Source organism: Pyrgilauda ruficollis, unplaced genomic scaffold (genome assembly GCF_017590135.1).
Source record: "Pyrgilauda ruficollis isolate IOZ18807 unplaced genomic scaffold, ASM1759013v1 scaffold243, whole genome shotgun sequence".
Taxonomy (NCBI): domain Eukaryota; kingdom Metazoa; phylum Chordata; class Aves; order Passeriformes; family Passeridae; genus Pyrgilauda; species Pyrgilauda ruficollis.
Window position 1 is genome coordinate 443,730 of NW_024523745.1, and position 18,001 is coordinate 461,730.

Consider the following 18,001-nt stretch of genomic DNA (forward strand, 5'->3'; position numbering starts at 1 on the left):
TGCACGTCCTGGGCGCAGAAATTGTAAACTCGTTTCGTCGTCTTCAGCTGCGGGCAGAGAGAGGAGGGGCTGAGGGCTGCACCCGGGGCCGCGGCCGGAGCCCGCCGTGACCGGAGCTGCCCAGCGCCAGCCCCTGGGGACACTCACGTCGAAGAAAGCTTTCTCGTCCACCGTCTTGGGGGCCCCCATGGTGGGGGTCCCCGGGGTGATGGACTCCACCTCGGCCAGGTCAATGACGCCCTTGCACTCCGTGTCCATCCGGCTGTCGTAGTACCGCAGCTGCGGGAGAGCCGTGCTCAGGGCAGGGATGGGATGGGATGGGATGGATGGGATGGGATGGGATGGGATGGGACAGAGGGACAGGACAGACCCCGGGGCCCACCCGGTACCTGATGTTTGGTTTTATCCAGCACAAACCACCGAGACTTCCAGGGTTTCATGAAGGCGCCTTTCTTGTACAGAGACCCCTCGTAGGATCTGTGGGGCAGGAAGGGGCCAGAACAGCAGGGTCAGGGATGGAAACCCCCCGGGACCCACATCCTGCCCCCCAACCCTGGGAGGGATCTCCCTCCCGCTGCCACCATTCCCAGCCCATTCCCAGCCCCGCCTGCCTGTTCTCGCTCTCGGACATCTGGAACTGGCTGTAGAGGGTGGAGGTGCTGCGGCGGCCGCCCGGCTTCCCGCTGGAGGGGGTGGAGGTGCTGCTGGTGTCGCTGTCCAGGCTGAGGTTGAGCGTGGAGCCCACCCCGCTCTCCTGCAGGTACACGCCCAGCGAGCGCCGGTGGTGGGACAGCCCCGATGACATCAGCAGGGAGCTGGGGGTCTGTGGGACAGGGACAGCGTGAGGGGGCTGGGGCTGAGCACCAGCAGCAGAACCAGCACCACAACCACCGTCAGAACCAGCAGCAGCACCAGCCTGCCACACCCTATCACACCTCTGTCACAGTCTTGCCACAGCCCCTGTCACACCCTGTCACACCATCACAGCCCTTGCCACAGCTACGCCCACACCCTGTCACACACTGTCACAGCCCTGTCACCTACCCTGTTGCCCTCCTGCCGCCCCTCCGTGCGCTGGGACGCCTTCACCTTGTCCCACGTGTCCTTCCAGCGCTCCGGGACCTGCCCCAGCTCCATCTCCAGGTTGTGCAACTCCTGTGGGGGGGGATTCCAGCATCAGCCCCGGAGGGGACAAACGCCCCGGGGCCGCTGTCCCTGTGCCGGGGCTCTGCGGGGTGCCATCCCCGGGGCAGCGACGCCCACCTCGAGCAGTTTGGAGATGGCGTCGGGCTCCACGCGGCTGCGGTTGTCGTAGCAGGGCCAGATGATGCGGCGCTTGCTCTGCGGGGCCGCCGTGTCCTGGCGATCCGGCTCCTCCGCCGGCTCCGGCTGCCCCTGCGCCAGCTCCCAGTCGTACGGGGGGCCCTCGGACAGCGTCTCCTCCGTGTAATAGTCCCACACCTTCAGGTTGGAGATGTTGCTGTACGGCCTCAGCACCTGGGGGAGAGGTGGGGGTGGCTCAGGAAGGGCAGCGGGGCCTGGCTGGACATTCCCAGCCACACCACGGGGACAGCGTGTCCACATGGAGCACTGGGAGTGACCAACCTGGAGAGGGAAAGGATCCAGGGAGAACTCAGAGCCCCTGGCAGGGCCTGCAGGGGCTCCAGGAGAGCTGCAGAGGGACTGGGGACAAGGGATGGACAGGACACAGGGAATGGCTCCCACTGCCAGAGGGCAGCCATGGATGGGATCTTGGCCATGAGGAATTCCTGGCTGGGCTGGAATTGCCAGAGCAGCTGGGGCTGCCCCTGCATCCCTGCAGTGCCCAAGGCCAGGCTGGACACTGGGGCTGGAGCAGCCTGGCACAGTGGGAGTGTCCCTGCCATGGCAGGGTGGCACTGCAGGGGCTCTGAGGTCCCTTCCCAGTGGACAAATCCCAGCTCCAGCTGCTCCTGCAGGGAGGATGCCAGCCCCCCAGGTGCCCCCAGCTCTCACCTCTCCGTCCTCAGGTGCGTACAGGTAGTTGAAGAAGATGGGAGCTTTCTTGTTGAGGCGGTCGATGTAATCCCAGATGGATTTGGAGACCTGCTGGCCCTTCCGCTCGCCCTTCTCCTCGTACAGGAGCCCTGGGGGGACAGAGGGGACACCGGGTGTGACAGGGGCAGGGGCAGGTGCCATCCCTGGCCCCGCACGCCGCGCTCACCCAGCTCGATGCGCTCGTAGTCCGAGTCCAGCAGGAATGTCCGGAAGCGGTTGGAAATGTAGTGGTAGCTGAGGAACTTCAGGTAGTACTGGCTGAACTCGAACTCCATGGGGAACTGCAGGTGGATCTGCAGGAGAGCCCCGGCATGGCTGGGATCCAGGCACACGGGCTGGGCCCTCCAGCCTGCCCCAGGGGCACTCCCAGGGCTCGGGGGCTCCACTGGGCACTGGGGCTCCCACCGGGTGCTCAGGGGTCCCGGTGGACACTTGGGGGTTCCAGCAGGCTCTGAGGGGTCCCTCTGGGAGCTGGGGCTCCCACCGGACACTCATGGACTTGGGGGCGCTTGGGGGGCACTCAGGGGTCCCCCCTGGTCCCTGGGGGGTCCCGCCAGGCACTCGGGGGTCCCCTGGCCCAGGTCCCAGGGCTCACCTGGTGCACGCAGTCCAGGAACTGGAGGAAGATGGGGGCGAAGCCGCTGCTCTGCCCCGCCAGGGTCTGGGCGCCGCGGTGGCTGAAGCGGTGGCCGAAGGACAGCCACTCCTTCTCCACCAGCAGCCGGAAGCCCTCCAGCGTCCGGTAGTAGGGGTCGGACAGGAGCTGCACCAGGGACACCACCTGCGGGGACAGGGGGCTCAAGGGGCTGTGGGGGGACGGCCACGGGGCCACCCCGGCCAGCGCCGGGCTCTCACCTGGGTGGTGATGTCCCAGCCGTCCTCCAGACTGACCAGCACGGACGAGCCCGTGTCCAGCAGCTCCACCACCAGCACCGAGATCTGCAGGATCTTGTGGATCTGCCAGGGCAAGGCCAGGAGTGAGGAGGGCGCAGGGAGTTCCTGGGCTGGGTGAGGGGACAGTGTCCCCTTCTCCGGAGTGAGGCCACGCTCGCGGGTCACGGGGGCCATCACCCTGTGCTCGGACACAGCAGCAGCAGAAGGGACAGGGGATCCTCACTCCCTCCAGAGTGGGACCCTTCCCACAGCTCCACATTGGACCAGTCCCCCTGGGCCGCCGCCCCTGGCTCATCCTGGCACTGCCCTGTCCAGCCCCTCTGGAGCACCCCGCAGGTCCTGCCCGGCATTCCTGGCTGGCAGCTCTGTGCAGCACCATGAGCTGAGCTCTGCATTGTCCCAGCCCTGCCCCTCACACCCCCCTGCACGTCCCCAGGGTGTCCCAGTGCTGCCCTGCACAGGGCACCGGAGCCCATCCTCGCTCAGAGCCCCCAGGGGAGGGGAGGGGAGGGCCAGGCCCTGGCTGAGGGTGACTGACCTGGGACAGCCACTCCGACTCCTCCAGGGAGCGCAGGTAGGCCACGCTGGGGTCGCTGGAGGGGCAGCCGGGCACGCAGGCCTTCATCAGCTTCTTGAAGCTGGCCTTGACCTGGCGCACGTCGAACACCTCGATGGGCACCACCTCCCAGTGCTGCAGCGGGTCCGGCTTCACGCCCTGCAGAGGGACAGCATGGCCTGGGCTGCCCTGAGCCACTGCCACCCTCGGGATCAGGGAATTCCTCGGACTGGAAAAGCCCTCGGAGACCGTGGAGTCCAACCATTCCCAGCACTGACAAGGCCACCACTGACCCTGTCCCCAAGTGCCACATCCACACAGCTTTGAAATCCCTCCAGTGATGGGCACTCCAACGCTCCCTGGGCAGCCCCTGCCAAGGCCTGACTTGTCCCCGATGATGTAGAGCGAGGCGCGGTGCTGCCGCAGGAAGGAGGGCTCGGCGGGGGTCCCGTTGTGCTGCGTCCCCAGCAGGTCCTTCCCCGCCAGGCGGGACCCGATCTCCACGTTCAGGGCGTAGCTGCTCATGCGGCCGCTGGCCCGGATGCTGCCCCACTTCCCTGCGGGATCGGGGCCGGATCAGGGCGGGGCCGGGGCTCGGGGGCTGCGCTGGCCCCGCAGCCCGGCCCGGGGGGCACATGCCAGGGAGGTGCTGGGCACCGGGTTTGCTTTGGCTCCTTCTCCCTCTGGGTGCTGCAGGAATTCCTGCCTGCTGGATTCCGACCCCGTTGGCTCCGTGTCTCGTCACTGGCACTGTCACACCCCACTCCAGCGTCACCAGGACCTGCCACCTGCACCACAGCCCTGCCCGCTGTGCCACAGCCCTGCCACCAGCTCTGCCCCGCCCCGGCACCACCACCCAGCACCGCAGAGGCCGAGGAGCCCAAAGCAAACCTGGCGAGGCTGCCCGGTACTTACCGTGCCCGTGGCACACCTGGAGCAGTGGGGGGCTCGGGGGGTTACTGGGGTTACTGGGCATTAGTGGTGAGGGGCAGGGAGGGAGGGAGTGAGTGAGTGAGTGAGTGGGGGTCAGTGCTCAGTCACACCCGGCCGGCTCGGGCGCTTCGTACCTCGGGGCGTCTCGCGGCCCTTCGGCGACGCGCACTTGGGGGAGGACAGGGTGATGACCCTGGCTCTGTGACCCAGCCCTGGGGGCACAGGACGAAAGTGACCTCAGCAAGGGACACGGAGCCACGGACAGGGAATGGGATGGAGGCGATGGCACCGGGGCTGTGGCCGAGCCCTCCCTCCCTCCCTGAGGCTGTGGCTGCAGCTCCAGCTCAGGGGAGAATCTGCTCTTCCCAGGGGATCACCTGCTCTTCCCAGCAGGGTCACCTGTTCTTTCCAGGGGATCACCTGCTCTTCCCAAGGGATCACCTGCTCTTCCCAGGGATCACCTGCTCTTGCCAAGGAATCAGCTGCTCTTCCCAAGGGGTCACCTGCTCTCCCCAGGGATCATCTGCTCTCCCCAGAGATCAGCCTTCCCAAGGGGTCACCTGCTCTTCCCAGGGATCGCCTGCTCTTGCCAAGGAATCATCTGCTCTTCCCAGAGGGTCACCTGCTCCCCCCAGGGGATCACCTGCTCTTCCCAGGGATCGCCTGCTCTTCCCAAGGAATCATCTGCTCTTCCCAGGGGGTCACCTGCTCCCCCCAGGGCATCACCTGCTCTGCCCAGGGGATCACCTGCTCCCCCCAGAGAAGCATCTACTCTACGAGAGCTGCCCGGGGCTGGGGGTCTCGGCGAGGCCCCCAGGCAGCGCCCCCGCCCCGTCCTCACCTCCGCGGCTCAAAGTCCCAGGCCCTTCGTCCTTCCCTCCCATCACCTGCTTCATGAGCGATCCCAGCTTAGGCTGCTGCCTCTTGTCGGAGAAATCTGCAGCACCAAGAGAACGTCAGCTCCCGAGGCCTCCCGGGCTCCCGAGCCCTCCCGGAGCCAGGGCAGGGGCCGGGAGGAAGCGGCAGCAAGCGGAACCCCGGGGATGCGGAGCCAGCGCGGGAAGCACCGTCCAGCCGGAGCCATGGAAAACCAGTGCCTGGGCAGCCCTGGAGGAGGGGGCTCGGCCCCCAGCCCATGGTGGGGTCACCCTGTGCCAGCCCTGCCAGGTCACCTGTGCCACCCTCAGAGCCAGGCTGAGGCCCCTGCTCTGGCTGCGCTCTGGACACGTCCCCTCACACCGGGGAAAGGCCTCGGAGGGGCTGTTGGGAAGTTCTCTGCCTTCAGGATCAGGGAGCCCCCCATGGCTCCCCAGAGCCCCCAGCCCCTGATGTGCCCACAGTGATGATGGGTGGGATGATGGGACAGCATGGATGGCACTGGGACAGGATGGATGGCACCGGACAGGACAGATGACACTGGGACAGCATGGATGGCACCAGAGTGCAGCAGGGTGGGATGGAGCTCTGCCCTGCAGGGAGGGCCAGCTGGGAAGGGACAGCTGGGACAGGACAGTTGGGACGGTCTGTCTGGGAAGGGACAGCTGGACACAGACTTACCAGGGGTCCCCAGACTGACCCCGGCACCACGCATGGGGGACACGCAGTGCTGAGATCCTGGTGGGAAGGGTCTGTCCCCCCAGAAAGTGCCCAGATCCCAGCACAGGCTTTGGCTCCCAGCACTCCCAGCCCCAGGGACACCAGATGTCCCAAAGCCCATCCCCACCCGCAGCCAGGGAGACCCAGCTGGAGCTGGGAGCTCTGGAGAGGCTGTGCTGTCTCCTGGGATGGGAGCCCGGAGAGCAGCTCCCTCGGGATGCAGAGCAGGAGCCAGGGCTGGCAGGAGCCCACCTGTGCCCCCTCCCCTGTGCCCCCTCACCTGCACTGCTCATGTGAGCCGAGGTGAAGCCGCTGAGGGTGTTGCGCCCGCCGGCGTCCGAGTAGTGGGGCATGGAATTGATGACAGCCTGCAGGTACTTCTCCTGCTCCAGGCTCGTGGAGTCCGCCTGCGAGGGGCCTGCAGGGGACACCCCGGAGTGTCACCTGGACACCCTCAGGTTGTCACTACCCAGAACCAGGAGACCTCTGAGGTAACCACCCACAGCTGAGAGACCCCTGAGTGCCACTGCCTGGAGCTGGGGAGACCCCCAGGTGTCACTGCACCAAGATAGGGAGACACCTGAGTGTCACCACCCCAGAGCCAGGGGACAGCTCAGTGTCACCCCAGTGCCAGAGACCCCAGAGCATCACCACCCTGAGCCAGGGGACCCCTGAGTGTCACTGCCCAGAGCCAGGGGACCCCTGAATGTCACCACCCTGAGCCAGGGGACCCTTGAGTGTCACCACCCTGAGCCAGGGGACCCCTGAGTGTCACTGCCCAGAGCCAGGGGACCCCTGAGTGTCACCACCCTGAGCCAGGGGACCCCTGAGTGTCACCGCCCGGCGCCAGGGGCGATCCCACGGCCCCAGCTCCATGTTCCAGCCAGGCTGGGATGGTCACCTGGGGTCGGGGCGTTCTGGGACTTGAAGAGGCCGACGACGCCCTTGCCGTGGAGGCCCCCGGAGCGCAGGAGCACGGCCTTGGTGCGCGAGTTCCTCCAGCACACCACGGGGAAGCGGCTCTGGCGGTAGCAGCGCGAGATGCGCTGGATGGTGTTGTCCTGGATGCTCTGCGGCACGATCAGCAGCCCGGGGTAGCTGCGGACACAAACCCCGGGATGGCACAGCTCTCCTGAGGCTTTGTTAGTGCTTTCACTAATCCTGAGCGGCGACACTTGGAGCCAGCACTGATCACCCTGCTCCACACGCCTGACTGCTCCTCGGACCATTAAATCACAACTCCGAGTTGGGTAAAACCAGCCCTCACAAGCAGCACTGAACAAAGCCCGAGGGAGTTAAAGGCTGGACACCTGGGAGCCGGAATTCATGGCTCTCCAAGGACACCAGGGAGTGACCAGGACTCATGGTCATCCAAGGACACGTTAGAGTGACCAGGACTCATGGTCATCCAAGGACACGTTAGAGTGACCAGGACTCATGGCCCTCCAAGGACACAATGGAGTGACCAGGACTCATGGTCATCCAAGGACACATTAGAGTGACCAGGACTCATGGCCTCCAAGGACATGATGGAGTGACCAGGATTCATGGTCATCCAAGGACATGATGGAGTGACCAGGACTCATGGTCATCCAAGGACACACTGGAGTAAATGAAGATAAAGGAAACACTAACAAAGACATTTCAGCCTCGGTGCTGGAAACTCCCCATGTGGGAAAAACATGATAAAAACACTGGAAAATTCAGAGTAATCATGAGAAGTGAGAATCAATAATCAGCTGAGGGCAGAACAGTGATTAATGAAGAGGACTGGGCAACTTAGAACCAATGAACATTGGCTAAAAATGTATCAGTAAGTGAGAAAGTTGTGGGGTGCTGCAGGCTGGGACTGGGTTGGCCAAGGACAAAGCCATACTGGCACCAGTGGAGGGTTTCATTGATCCCGGTGGTTCGGGGTGTCCCAGTGACACCGGGATCAGCAGGGATCCGCTCGGATCGGCAGGTATCGGCAGGGACCCGCTGGGATCAGCAGGGATCCGCAGGGATTCACTGGGATCAGCAGGGATTCACTGGGTTCAGCAGGGACCCGCAGGGACCCGCAAGGATTCAATGGGATCAGCAGGGAAGCAGGGACCCGCTGGGATCAGCAGGGACCCGCAGGGATTCAATGGGATCAGCAGGGATCCACAGGGATCCTCAGGGACCCGCCGGGATTGGCAGGGACCCTGCCCCGGCCGGCTCACCTGCGGCAGATGGCGTACATGCGGTTGACGGTGGAGATGCGGAAGGGCTCGTTCTTGGAGCGGGTCAGGCTGCTGCTCAGCGTGCCCAGCCCCAGGCGCTGGTAGTCCCGGCAGCAGGCGCGCTCCACCACGTGCGTCATGGTCATCTTCTCCGACGGCCTCATGGTGCTGCTGGGCGTCAGGGTGCTCCTGTCCAGCTCCTCGGACACTGCGGGGACACGGCGGGGCTGGCACACCTCGGTGCACACACGCGGTGTCCCAGAGCAGCAGGAGGGTGGCTTGGAGCAATGTCCCACCCTGCTGCCGTCACCCGTCACCACCACCAGAGCCCTGGGAGATTCTCCAGACAACCCAAGACCTCCCTCCGTGCTGGGCTCTCTGCCTGGCCACCACCAGCAGCCAAGGGCAGCACTGGGAACCAGGAGATACTCCCACCCTGCTCCCACCGCAGGGACACCGGGACTTCTCCAGGTGCCACTGCTGCCTGGCCTCCCTGCTCCCACTGCAGGGACACTGGGATTTCTCCAGGTGCCACTGCTGCCTGGCCTCCCCGCGGCGCTCCCAACCTGAGATCTCGTCCTCGTTGTCCTCGGGGAAGTGCTGGCTGCCCCGCTGCTCCCAGGCGGGCGGCGTGTACTTCTTGCGGGTCACGTACTGCCGGCCGATCGTCCTCTTGGCGTTCTTCACCAGGTTCTTGGACAGCGTCCTGGGCACACGGGCAAGGGCAGAGGGACAACGCTGTCACCCAGGCAGCCAGAGCCAGGAGCAGCCCTCAGCCTGGGCGGTCGCTGTTACACGGGAGGGGACGGATGTGTCACCTGCCAGCGCCTTGGCCCTGCAGGAGCAACAGCTTCTGCCATTCCCAAGGGATTTGGGGAGCCGGGGAGGTGGGATGGGGCAGTGCCCCACCCTCTGGATCAGAGCTGCCACAGGCAGAGCTCTGGCTCATCCCAGGAGAGGCTCCAAATCACAGCAAGGGACAGGGATCCAGCACAGGGACATGGGGATCTACTGGGATCATGGAATCCATGGCAGGGCCATTGCCAGCCAAGCCTGGGCTCAGGGCTGCAGCCAGTGCTGCAGGACAATGTCCCCAGGTCACCCTGCACTGCAGGACAATGCTACCCAGTCATTCAGCACTGAAGGACAGTGTCCCCAGGTCACCCAATGCTGCAGGACAGTGTCCCTGGGTCACCCAGTGCTGCAGGACCATGTCCCCAAGTCACCCAGCACTGCACCCCTGAGACACCCTGTGCAAAATCAGTGTCCTCGATTCACCCAGTGCAGGAATAATGTGTCCTCAAGTCACCCAGCACTGCAGGACAATGTGCCTGAGTCACCCAGCACTGCAGGACGATGTCCCCAAGTCACCCAGCACTGCAGCACTGTGTCCCTGAGTCACCCAGAGCAGGAGCACTGTGTCCCCAAGTCACCCAGCACTGCAGCACTGTGTCCCTGAGTCACCCAGGCCACTGAAACCCATCCTCTGGGACACCTCCTCAGGCAGGGGATGCCACTGCAACAAGCTCCCACTTCCCAGTGTGACCCGTCCTTCCCAGTGTGACTGTGAGGCTGGGGACCCTGCAAGACAGGGGACACCTGCAGCTCTTTGGGCTCCACAGCTCCCTGCCAGGAGGGGACAGCCAGGGGGGTCAGGCTGTGCTCCAGGGAACAGGGACAGCTGTGTGAACAGCCTCAGGCTGGGCCAGTGGAGGTTTGGGTGGATTTTAGGGAAATTCCTCCTGGAAAGGGCCGTGCAGCCCTGGCACAGGGGTTGGGTCCCCATCCCTGGAGGGATTTAAGAGCTGTGTGGATGTGGCACTTGGGGACATGGACAGTGCTGGGAATGGCTGCAGTCATTGTCTCACAGGGCTTTCCCAAGTCTAAGGATTCTCTGATCTCCAGAGATGCAAACCCTGCACCAGGATGGGTCTGAGCAAGGAGGGCTCAGCTCCCCGTGTCCCCCTCCCCGAGTGCCCCCAGCCCGGTGGCTCTGCCGGAGCGGGGACAGGAGGGGCAGTCCCAGAGGATGAGGCACACCCAGGTGTGATCCCCGCTTCTGGCACAGGTACCTGAGTGAGGGGTTCTTCTCCTTGGCCTTGGGCTGCATGGCCTGCTTGGGGGACTGGCCCACGGTGAAGGCGAAGGTGCCGCGCACGTGCTGGGGGTAGCGCAGCTTGTGCAGGTGCTTCCGGAAGATCTCGGCGCTGTCCGAGGCCACCTCCTCGTCAAAGGCGATCTTCAGCAGCTGGGGGGCACGGGTGGGGGGTGACAGCGGGGTCACGACAGGGACAGCCCTTGCCATGCATCAGGGCAGAGCTTGGATCCACCCAGGAGCACCACGGGCACAGGCTGGACTGAGAGGCTGCCCTGCCTCTCCCTGCATTCCCATTCCCTTTCTGCTGTCCTGTTCCCTTTCTCCTGCCTCATTCCCTTTCCTCTGTCCCATTCCCTTTCCTGCATCCCACACAGTTTCTGTTGTCCTGTTCCCTTTCCCCTGCCTCATTCCCTTTCCTCTGCCTCATTCCCCTTCTCCTGCCCCATTCCCTTTCCTCTGTCCCATTCCCTTTCCGCTGTCCCATTCCCTTTCCCCTGTCCCATTCCCTTTCCCCCTGGAGTCTCCACTCCTGCTCCTGCGTGTCCCTGTGCACAGCACAAGGAGCTCTCTCCCAGGACAGGTTCCCACCTGGAATGTGCAGGAGCGCAGCTGCAATCCCTCCTGGATGAACTGATCCGCCTGGGCCTGGATACTGATCTTCTTCTCTTTGGTCAGCGAGGCGATGGGGAAGGACCGGATTACCACCTGCTCCCCCACTGGACACAGGACAGGAACGGGTCAGATCCATCCCTGCCCCGGCCCCAGGCAGGGCCAGGCCACCCTAGGCCACCCTCGGTGTCTGCCCCACCACGGACATGGGTCCATGGGACACAGCGGCCAGAAACAACCAACCCTGATCCCCAGGGATCACCAACCCTGATCCCCGGGGATCACTGACCCTGATCTCCAGGGATCACTGACCAGCCCCCTGCTCCCCAAGGATCACCAACCCATCCCCTGATACCTATGGATCAGCCTCCTGATCCCAGGAATCACTGACCCTGATCCCCAGGGATCACTAACCAGCCCCCTGATCCCCAGGGATCACTGACCCTGCTCCTCAGGGATCACTAACTAGCTCCCTGATCCCCAGGGATCACTAACCAGCCTCCTGATCCCCAGGGATCTCCAACCCTCCCCCCTGCTCCCCAGGGATCACTAACCAACCTACCCCTTGACCTCCAGGGATCCACTGACCAGCTCCCTCCTCCTTAAGCATCCCCAACCATCCCTCTGATCCCCAGGGATCCTCAACCCTCCCCCCTTTCCCGAGGCCGCAGCCCCTCACCCAGGGGGTCCGTGGGGGTTCCCTTGAAGATGATCCTGTAGGTGGTGAGGAACACGGCTCCCTCTGCGGGGAGCAGGGGGGGCCCCCCGATGCTGCCCCCGGCCCCCTCCTCGCGCCCGTCCGGCATCAGGTACACGCGGAGCCCCTCCATCACACACTCCTCCCCCAGCAGCAGGTTGGGCCGCAGCAGCTTTGGCTGGGGGAACAACGGGGGGCTCAGGCCTGTGGGAAGGGTCTCACAGCCCCCCCAGCTCAGCTCCCAGCCCAGCAGGGCATCCCTACCTTCTGGATGGGAGGAAGCCTCTTGCTCTCCCTGTGCACGGCATCCAGGGTCTCGATGTGCATCTGCACGATGTCTGTGGGACAGGGGGTGAGTCCTGCCCTGCCCAAATCCCACCTGTCCTGCCTGAATCCCACCTGCCCTGCCTGAATCCCACCGTGCCCCTGCCTGAATCCCACACTGTCCCTGACAGAATCCCACCCTGTCCCTGACAGAATTCAATCCTGTCCTGCCTGAATCCCACCCTGTCCCTGGCAGAATCCCATCCTGTCCTGCCTGAATCCCATCTGTCCTGCCTGAATCCCACCTGTCCTGCCTGAATCCCACCGGCCCTGCCTGAATCCCATCCTGTCCCTGCTGAAATCCCACCCTGTGTCCCTGCTGAATCCCACCTGCCCTGCCTGAATCCCACCCTGTCCCTGACAGAATCCCATCCTGTCCCGCCTGAATCCCACCCTGTCCCTGCCCGAATCCCACCCTGTGTCCCTGCCCAAATCTCACCCTGTCCTGCCTGAATCCCATCCTGCCCTGCCCTGCCATCCTGTGTCCCTGCCCTGCCCAAATCCCATCCTGTCCCTGACACAATCCCACCCTGTCCCCAACAGAATCTCATCCTGCCCTGCTTGAATCCCACCCTGTCCCTGCCTGAATCCCACCTGCCTCGCCCAAATCCCACCCTGTCCCTGACAGAATCCTGCTTTCCCTTTCCTGAATCCCACCCTGCCCAAATCCACCCTACCCTGCCCAAATCTCACCCTATCCCACCCAAACCCCACCTTGCCTTTCCCAAATCCACTCTGTCCCCCCAAACCTCACCCTGCCCTCTCCCGCTGCTCCCTGCGGGACACCCGTGGCCACCCCGGTGTCCTCACCCGGGATCATGACGTGCAGCCCCTTGAGGTGCTCGTTGGTGACGCCGCTCTCGGTGCACACCTTGTCCACGAAGCGGTTGATGAACCTCACCACGGAGTTGGCCACGTCCGAGCTCTCGGCGTCCTCGAAGCCGCTCTCAGTGTCGTAGCTCTCGGCCACGCTGCCCGCGATGCTTCCCGAGGGAAACAGGGAAGGGTCAGCCCAGGACAGCCCCGGCCTGGGGACACTCCCTGCACGGACCCGGGAGAGCTCCCACTCCTTGTATGACCCCAGGAGAGCTCCCAGTGCTGACACAGACCCAGGAGAGCTCCCACTCCCGATAAAAACCCAGGAGAGCTCCCACTTGTGACAGAAGCCCAGGAAAGCTCTTACTCCTGGAAAAAGCCAGGAGAGCTCCCACTCCTCATAGGAACACAGGTAAGTTCCTGCTCCTGATATGATCCCAGGAGAGCTCCCAGCACTGATACAGACCCAGGAGAGCTCCCACTCCTCACAGGAACACAGGAGAGTTCCTACTTCTGGTACAATACCAGGAGAGCTCCCACTCCTGACAGAGGTCCTGGAAAGCCCCCTCCCATTCCTGACAGGAGTTCAAGATTGTTCCCACTCCCAGCATGGACCCAGCAGAGCTCCCACTGCCCCCCTGGGCACCACAGTCCGCCTCAGTCCTGATATAACCCTGGAATCCCAGCATGGCTGGGATTGGAAAGAACCCTCACAGGCTGTCTGGTCCAACTCCCCACAGCGAGCAGGGACATCTTTCCCTGACAGCAGCCTGGCACATGCCACGAGCTCTGTCCCAGCTCGGGTCGCCCCGGTGTCCCCAGCACCTGTTGGTGACGAAGCTGTTGCTGACGCTCTCCACGTCGCCCAGGCCGGAGCTGCGGAGCAGGCGGTTCTTGCTGGTGTCCAGGGGCAGCAGCAGGTAGCTCATCCTGTTGGCGTAGTGGATGGCCTGGCTGAACACCGTGCTCTCCTCCTTCTGGATCAGCTCCTGCTGCTTCTCCCGGCTCATGGTGGGCCACAGCCGCAGCTGCTCCGACGCGATCTCCAGCGCCGACTTGGCCTCCTGCGGCTCCTCCGTGCTCTCCTGGAGAAGGGGAAGGGATGGGGCTGTCTGCATGGACAGACACACAGGGATCTCCCAGAACTGGGGTGCAGCCCCTCATCCTCAGCGGAGCAGGCTGTCTAGGATTCCCAGAGCAGCTGGGGCTGCCCCTGCATCCCAAGGCCAGGCTGGAGCAGCCTGGGACAGTGGGAGGTGTCCCTGCCATGGCAGGGGTGGCACTGGAGGGGCTCTGAGGTCCCTTCCCACCCAACCCATTCCACGATTCTGTAACTCCATGATGAGCCCCAGCCCTTTGGGAAGAGCTCTCCTGGGCCACCCTCCCACCTGCTCCGCGTGGTTCTCCTCGGCGCTGTCCAGGTAGAGGGCCCGGATGTGGTTCTGGACGTCGCAGTAGAACATGGCCTCCCAGAACTGGATGTTGGTCCACACCACGTGCTCCTGCACGCAGCTGTAGGCAAACTGGGTGATGCCAGGGCTCAGTTTCTGTGGAAGGAGGTGGAAAAGGTCCATCTGCAGCCCCCCAATGGAGGGGAAGGATGTGGAAAAGGTCCACACAGCCTTTGTGCCAAGCTCTCTACTTGGGTGTCCCTACTCCTCCAGCCAGCCACTGGGAAAGCCCCGGGCAGGCAGGAGGGATGTCTGCACCAGAGCTCCTCCAGCATTCCCTGAAAATTCTCTTGCTCAGAGCTCACCCAGAGCCCAGAGGCTCATCCCTGCCCAGCTTGACCATGGGATCAAGCTGGCATTCCAGAGCAACCCCCTTCCCACAGATGTTCTGGCCTCCCTGGGAGCCTCGGGCCAGTCTGGGCTGGGTGGAACGTTCTGGGCAGGAGCCGTAGGCTGACAAGCCCTGAGGGGACAGCCCCCTGCAGCCTCTGCCACCTGGGGGGATCCCGAGGGCTCCGGGGTGGGGACACTGCGGTCACTCACCCTGCAGAAGGCGGTGACCAGCGGCAGCAGGGCGGCGGCGATGCCGTGCTCGTCCATGGCCGTGCAGTCCTGGGGAAGGAGCAGGGGTGACCAGGGGACATTCCAAGGCCGTCCCCTGCCGTGTGCCACGGGAAGAAGGAGCCCCCCAGCCCCGCCCTACCTGGAGGCAGCAGTTCATCATGCGGATGACGAAGTCGAACTGCTGGTGGTCCAGCACGGCGCGGTTCTGCTGCACGTGCAGGTGCAGCTCCTGGGTCAGGCAGTGCCGGGCGGCCCGGCCCTTCATGGCGCGCAGCACGGCCGGGAACAGCTGTGGGAACGGGGTTTGTGGGGTGGGACGGGGCCTGGACAGCCCTGCTCCCACACGGAGCGGGCCCACACCAGTGTCACAGGATGCACTGGACACGGAGACAAAGCAGGGCAGAATTCCGGGTGTGGCCGGCGGGACACGGCCATGGAGGAGGGGGAGCAATGGAGCTGAGCTGGTGTGGAGTCACCAGCCAAAATCCCAGGAACACCAGGAGGGGGACATGTCACATGTCAGTGGTGGCCACGGCAGTGCTGGGGAATGGTGGGACTTGATGATCCCAGAGGGATTGCCAATCCAAATGGCTCCATGGCCTGGTACTGAGGTGGGAGTGGGGCTCTGCTCCAGGGAACAGGGACAGGAGGTCAGGGAACAGATTCGAGCTGGGCCAGGGAAGGCTCAGAGGGAACATCAGCAGGAATTTCCCCATGGAAAGGGGCTCAGGCCTTGGCAGGGGCTGCCCAGGGAGGTCTGGAGTCCCCATCCCTGGAGGGATTCCAAAGCCGTGGGGATGTGGCACTTGGGGACAGGGTCAGTGGCCTTGGCAGTGCTGGGGATGGTTGGACCCAATGGGCTCAGAGGGATTTTCCAACCTCAGTAACTCTGTGATTCCACAACTTTTTGACCCTAAGCCAACCAGCAGGATGTGGGCATAGGTCAGGGAACATCCTCTCCATCCACAGAGGACACCGACCCCCCATCCCCAGCCCCCCTCACCTTTTTGGCCTCCAGCATCTTGTTCTCGAAGACGTAGGAGATGCAGTTCCTGACCACCTCCATGCACTTCTTCTCAGCCTTGACGGCGGGCGGGGCGGTCTGCAGCTTGGCCGTGGCCTGGTCGATGATCCACTGCACGGTGCCCTCGTCCAGGCGTGGGAAGGGCTTCTGGTGCAGGCGCAGGTGACAGCCCTCCGTGGGCTTCTGCACCTTGTGCATGGTCACCGCGGGGTACGGGTTCTCCTGCGTGGGGACGGCTCCTGCTCAGCCCTGAGGTCACCGTGTGTCCCCTCCCAGACAGGAGCCCCCAGGCCCCTGCTCCGCTCCCGGCTGGAATCTGCAAGTCCCAGGATCTGCTCCCCCAGGGACGCACAGCTGTGGCACAGCCATGAGCCAAGTGCCAGCAGGAGCTCCATCCCAGCCAGTGGAGGCTCCCAGGGGACACTCCTGCCTTCAGGTGCTGCTGGAAACCTCCAGCTGGGCTGGGGAGGCTCAGGGTGACATCAGCAGGAATAATTCCCCATAGAAAGGGTTGTCAGGCCTTGGAAGGGGCTGCCCAGGCCCCATTCCTGGAGGTGTCCAAGGAATTCCCAGAGGTGGCACTCAGGGCTCCGGGTGGGGGACAAGGTGGGCATGGGCACAGCCTGGACAGGATGGGCTGGGAGGGCTTTTCCAACCTCAGGGATTCTGGGATTCTGTGATCCTATAAAACCAGGGAATCCCACTCCCAGGAGCTCTGGGCACATGAGGATGTGCATCACCACATATGACAGCACCAGGAGGGACAGGGACTGTCACCAGAAGCTTATGGAGGGAGGACAGAGTGACCAGGACTGCACAAAGGCTCTCCCTGTTCCATATCCCCCAGCAGATTCCCACTCCTGACCAGGGGCTCCAGGACTCACGTTTTTGTAGAGTTTCTCTGCCAGCTCCTTGATGTGCCTCAGGATTTTCTGCTTGTTCCCCTCCTCTGCCTTCATGCGCTTCACCTCGTAGGCCACGAGCTGGGGAGGACAGGACAGGGGTGACAGGAGCAGCTCCAGGGCCTCTCCCAAACCCAGGACCCCGGCAGATCCTGCTCAGGCCATGGCAGATCCTGCTCAGCCCCGCAGATCCCGCTCAGCCCCACAGATCCCGCTCAGCCCCACAGATCCCGCTCAGCCCCCCAGATCCCCCTCAGGCCCTGGCAGATCCTGCTCAGCCCCACAGATCCCACTCAGACCCCACAGATCCTGCTCAGCCCTGCAGATCCCGCTCAGGCCATGGCAGATCTCGCTCAGCCCCGCAGATCCTGCTCAGACCCCACAGATCCTGCTCAGCCCCACAGATCCCGCTCAGATCCCGCTCAGCCCCACAGATCCCGCTCAGATCCCGCTCAGCCCCACAGATCCCGGGACGTGGGAAGGGGAGCTGCCCCGGGGCCTCACCTCGTCGAAGAGGTCGATGGGGCGGTAGGGAGCCCCGCGCTCGGTGACAAAGCCAGCGAAGGCCATCCCCTCCAGCACCTTGGTGAGGAAATCGTCCTCCGTGAGCCCCCGCTGGCCCAGGAACGCCGCCTGCCAAGGGAACGGCAGTGCCATCAGCAGAGTGGGTGACACCAAGCCGTGGGTGGGCACCTGGGTGGCACTGGGACACCTCCTTCCCTGCGCCACCTGGGTGCAGGGACAGGGCTGGCATGGAAACCTGAGCCTCTGGCCCACAGCAGCAGGACAAGGGGCAAGGGAAGGTGTCACCTTGGCATGCAGAGGCAGGACAGAGGGACACAGGGACACAGGGATACCGGGCCAGAAAGACTCTGGGACACAGGGGCACAAGGATGCAGGAACACAGGGACACAGGGATATAGGGGACACAGGACACATGGATACAGGGACAGAGGGATACAGGGACACAGAGACAGAGGGACATAGGGCTACAAGGCCAGAGGGACTCAGGGACACAGGGCCACAGGGGCACAGGAACACAAGGCCAGAGGGACTCAGGGACACAGGGCCAGAGGGACTCAGGGCCAGAGAACTGCAGGTGGTCCCTCAGCAGTGCCAAGATCCCCCAAAGCCCCAGCTGCAGGCCTGGGCTCCCTCCTCGCTGAGCCCTGCAGGAGCACCCGGGCAGGGAAGCGCTGCCTGCCCCGGGAGACCTCGGCTTGAGGACAAACACGGGATGCAGGTGGGCTGGCAGGGCTGGCGGGGAGGTCACTGCCTGGAAAGCCAGGGCTGTTT

General features: G+C 64.0%; 1 protein-coding gene across 1 annotated transcript in view; it reads right to left on the minus strand.

The window, feature by feature from the left end:
- The window catches only part of SBF1 (SET binding factor 1), a 64,611-nt gene that overhangs the window by 95 nt on the left and 46,515 nt on the right, over nucleotides 1–18,001 (minus strand). The window contains exons 13-42 of the mRNA XM_041470268.1: nucleotides 17,210–17,338; nucleotides 16,688–16,786; nucleotides 15,783–16,025; nucleotides 14,919–15,068; nucleotides 14,759–14,827; nucleotides 14,153–14,311; nucleotides 13,590–13,849; nucleotides 12,759–12,931; nucleotides 11,889–11,962; nucleotides 11,607–11,802; nucleotides 10,907–11,034; nucleotides 10,293–10,468; nucleotides 8,787–8,926; nucleotides 8,221–8,428; nucleotides 6,918–7,114; nucleotides 6,297–6,434; nucleotides 5,262–5,357; nucleotides 4,555–4,632; nucleotides 3,842–4,044; nucleotides 3,470–3,646; nucleotides 2,893–2,994; nucleotides 2,633–2,818; nucleotides 2,204–2,330; nucleotides 1,996–2,126; nucleotides 1,264–1,497; nucleotides 1,045–1,155; nucleotides 612–823; nucleotides 390–477; nucleotides 148–279; nucleotides 1–47 (exon numbers count right to left, since the gene is read on the minus strand). The exon at nucleotides 1–47 is cut by the window's left edge and continues 95 nt beyond it. Coding sequence (XP_041326202.1) covers nucleotides 1–47; nucleotides 148–279; nucleotides 390–477; nucleotides 612–823; nucleotides 1,045–1,155; nucleotides 1,264–1,497; nucleotides 1,996–2,126; nucleotides 2,204–2,330; nucleotides 2,633–2,818; nucleotides 2,893–2,994; nucleotides 3,470–3,646; nucleotides 3,842–4,044; nucleotides 4,555–4,632; nucleotides 5,262–5,357; nucleotides 6,297–6,434; nucleotides 6,918–7,114; nucleotides 8,221–8,428; nucleotides 8,787–8,926; nucleotides 10,293–10,468; nucleotides 10,907–11,034; nucleotides 11,607–11,802; nucleotides 11,889–11,962; nucleotides 12,759–12,931; nucleotides 13,590–13,849; nucleotides 14,153–14,311; nucleotides 14,759–14,827; nucleotides 14,919–15,068; nucleotides 15,783–16,025; nucleotides 16,688–16,786; nucleotides 17,210–17,338 — 4,463 coding nt within the window. The remainder of the gene's footprint in view (nucleotides 48–147; nucleotides 280–389; nucleotides 478–611; nucleotides 824–1,044; nucleotides 1,156–1,263; nucleotides 1,498–1,995; nucleotides 2,127–2,203; nucleotides 2,331–2,632; nucleotides 2,819–2,892; nucleotides 2,995–3,469; nucleotides 3,647–3,841; nucleotides 4,045–4,554; nucleotides 4,633–5,261; nucleotides 5,358–6,296; nucleotides 6,435–6,917; nucleotides 7,115–8,220; nucleotides 8,429–8,786; nucleotides 8,927–10,292; nucleotides 10,469–10,906; nucleotides 11,035–11,606; nucleotides 11,803–11,888; nucleotides 11,963–12,758; nucleotides 12,932–13,589; nucleotides 13,850–14,152; nucleotides 14,312–14,758; nucleotides 14,828–14,918; nucleotides 15,069–15,782; nucleotides 16,026–16,687; nucleotides 16,787–17,209; nucleotides 17,339–18,001) is intronic.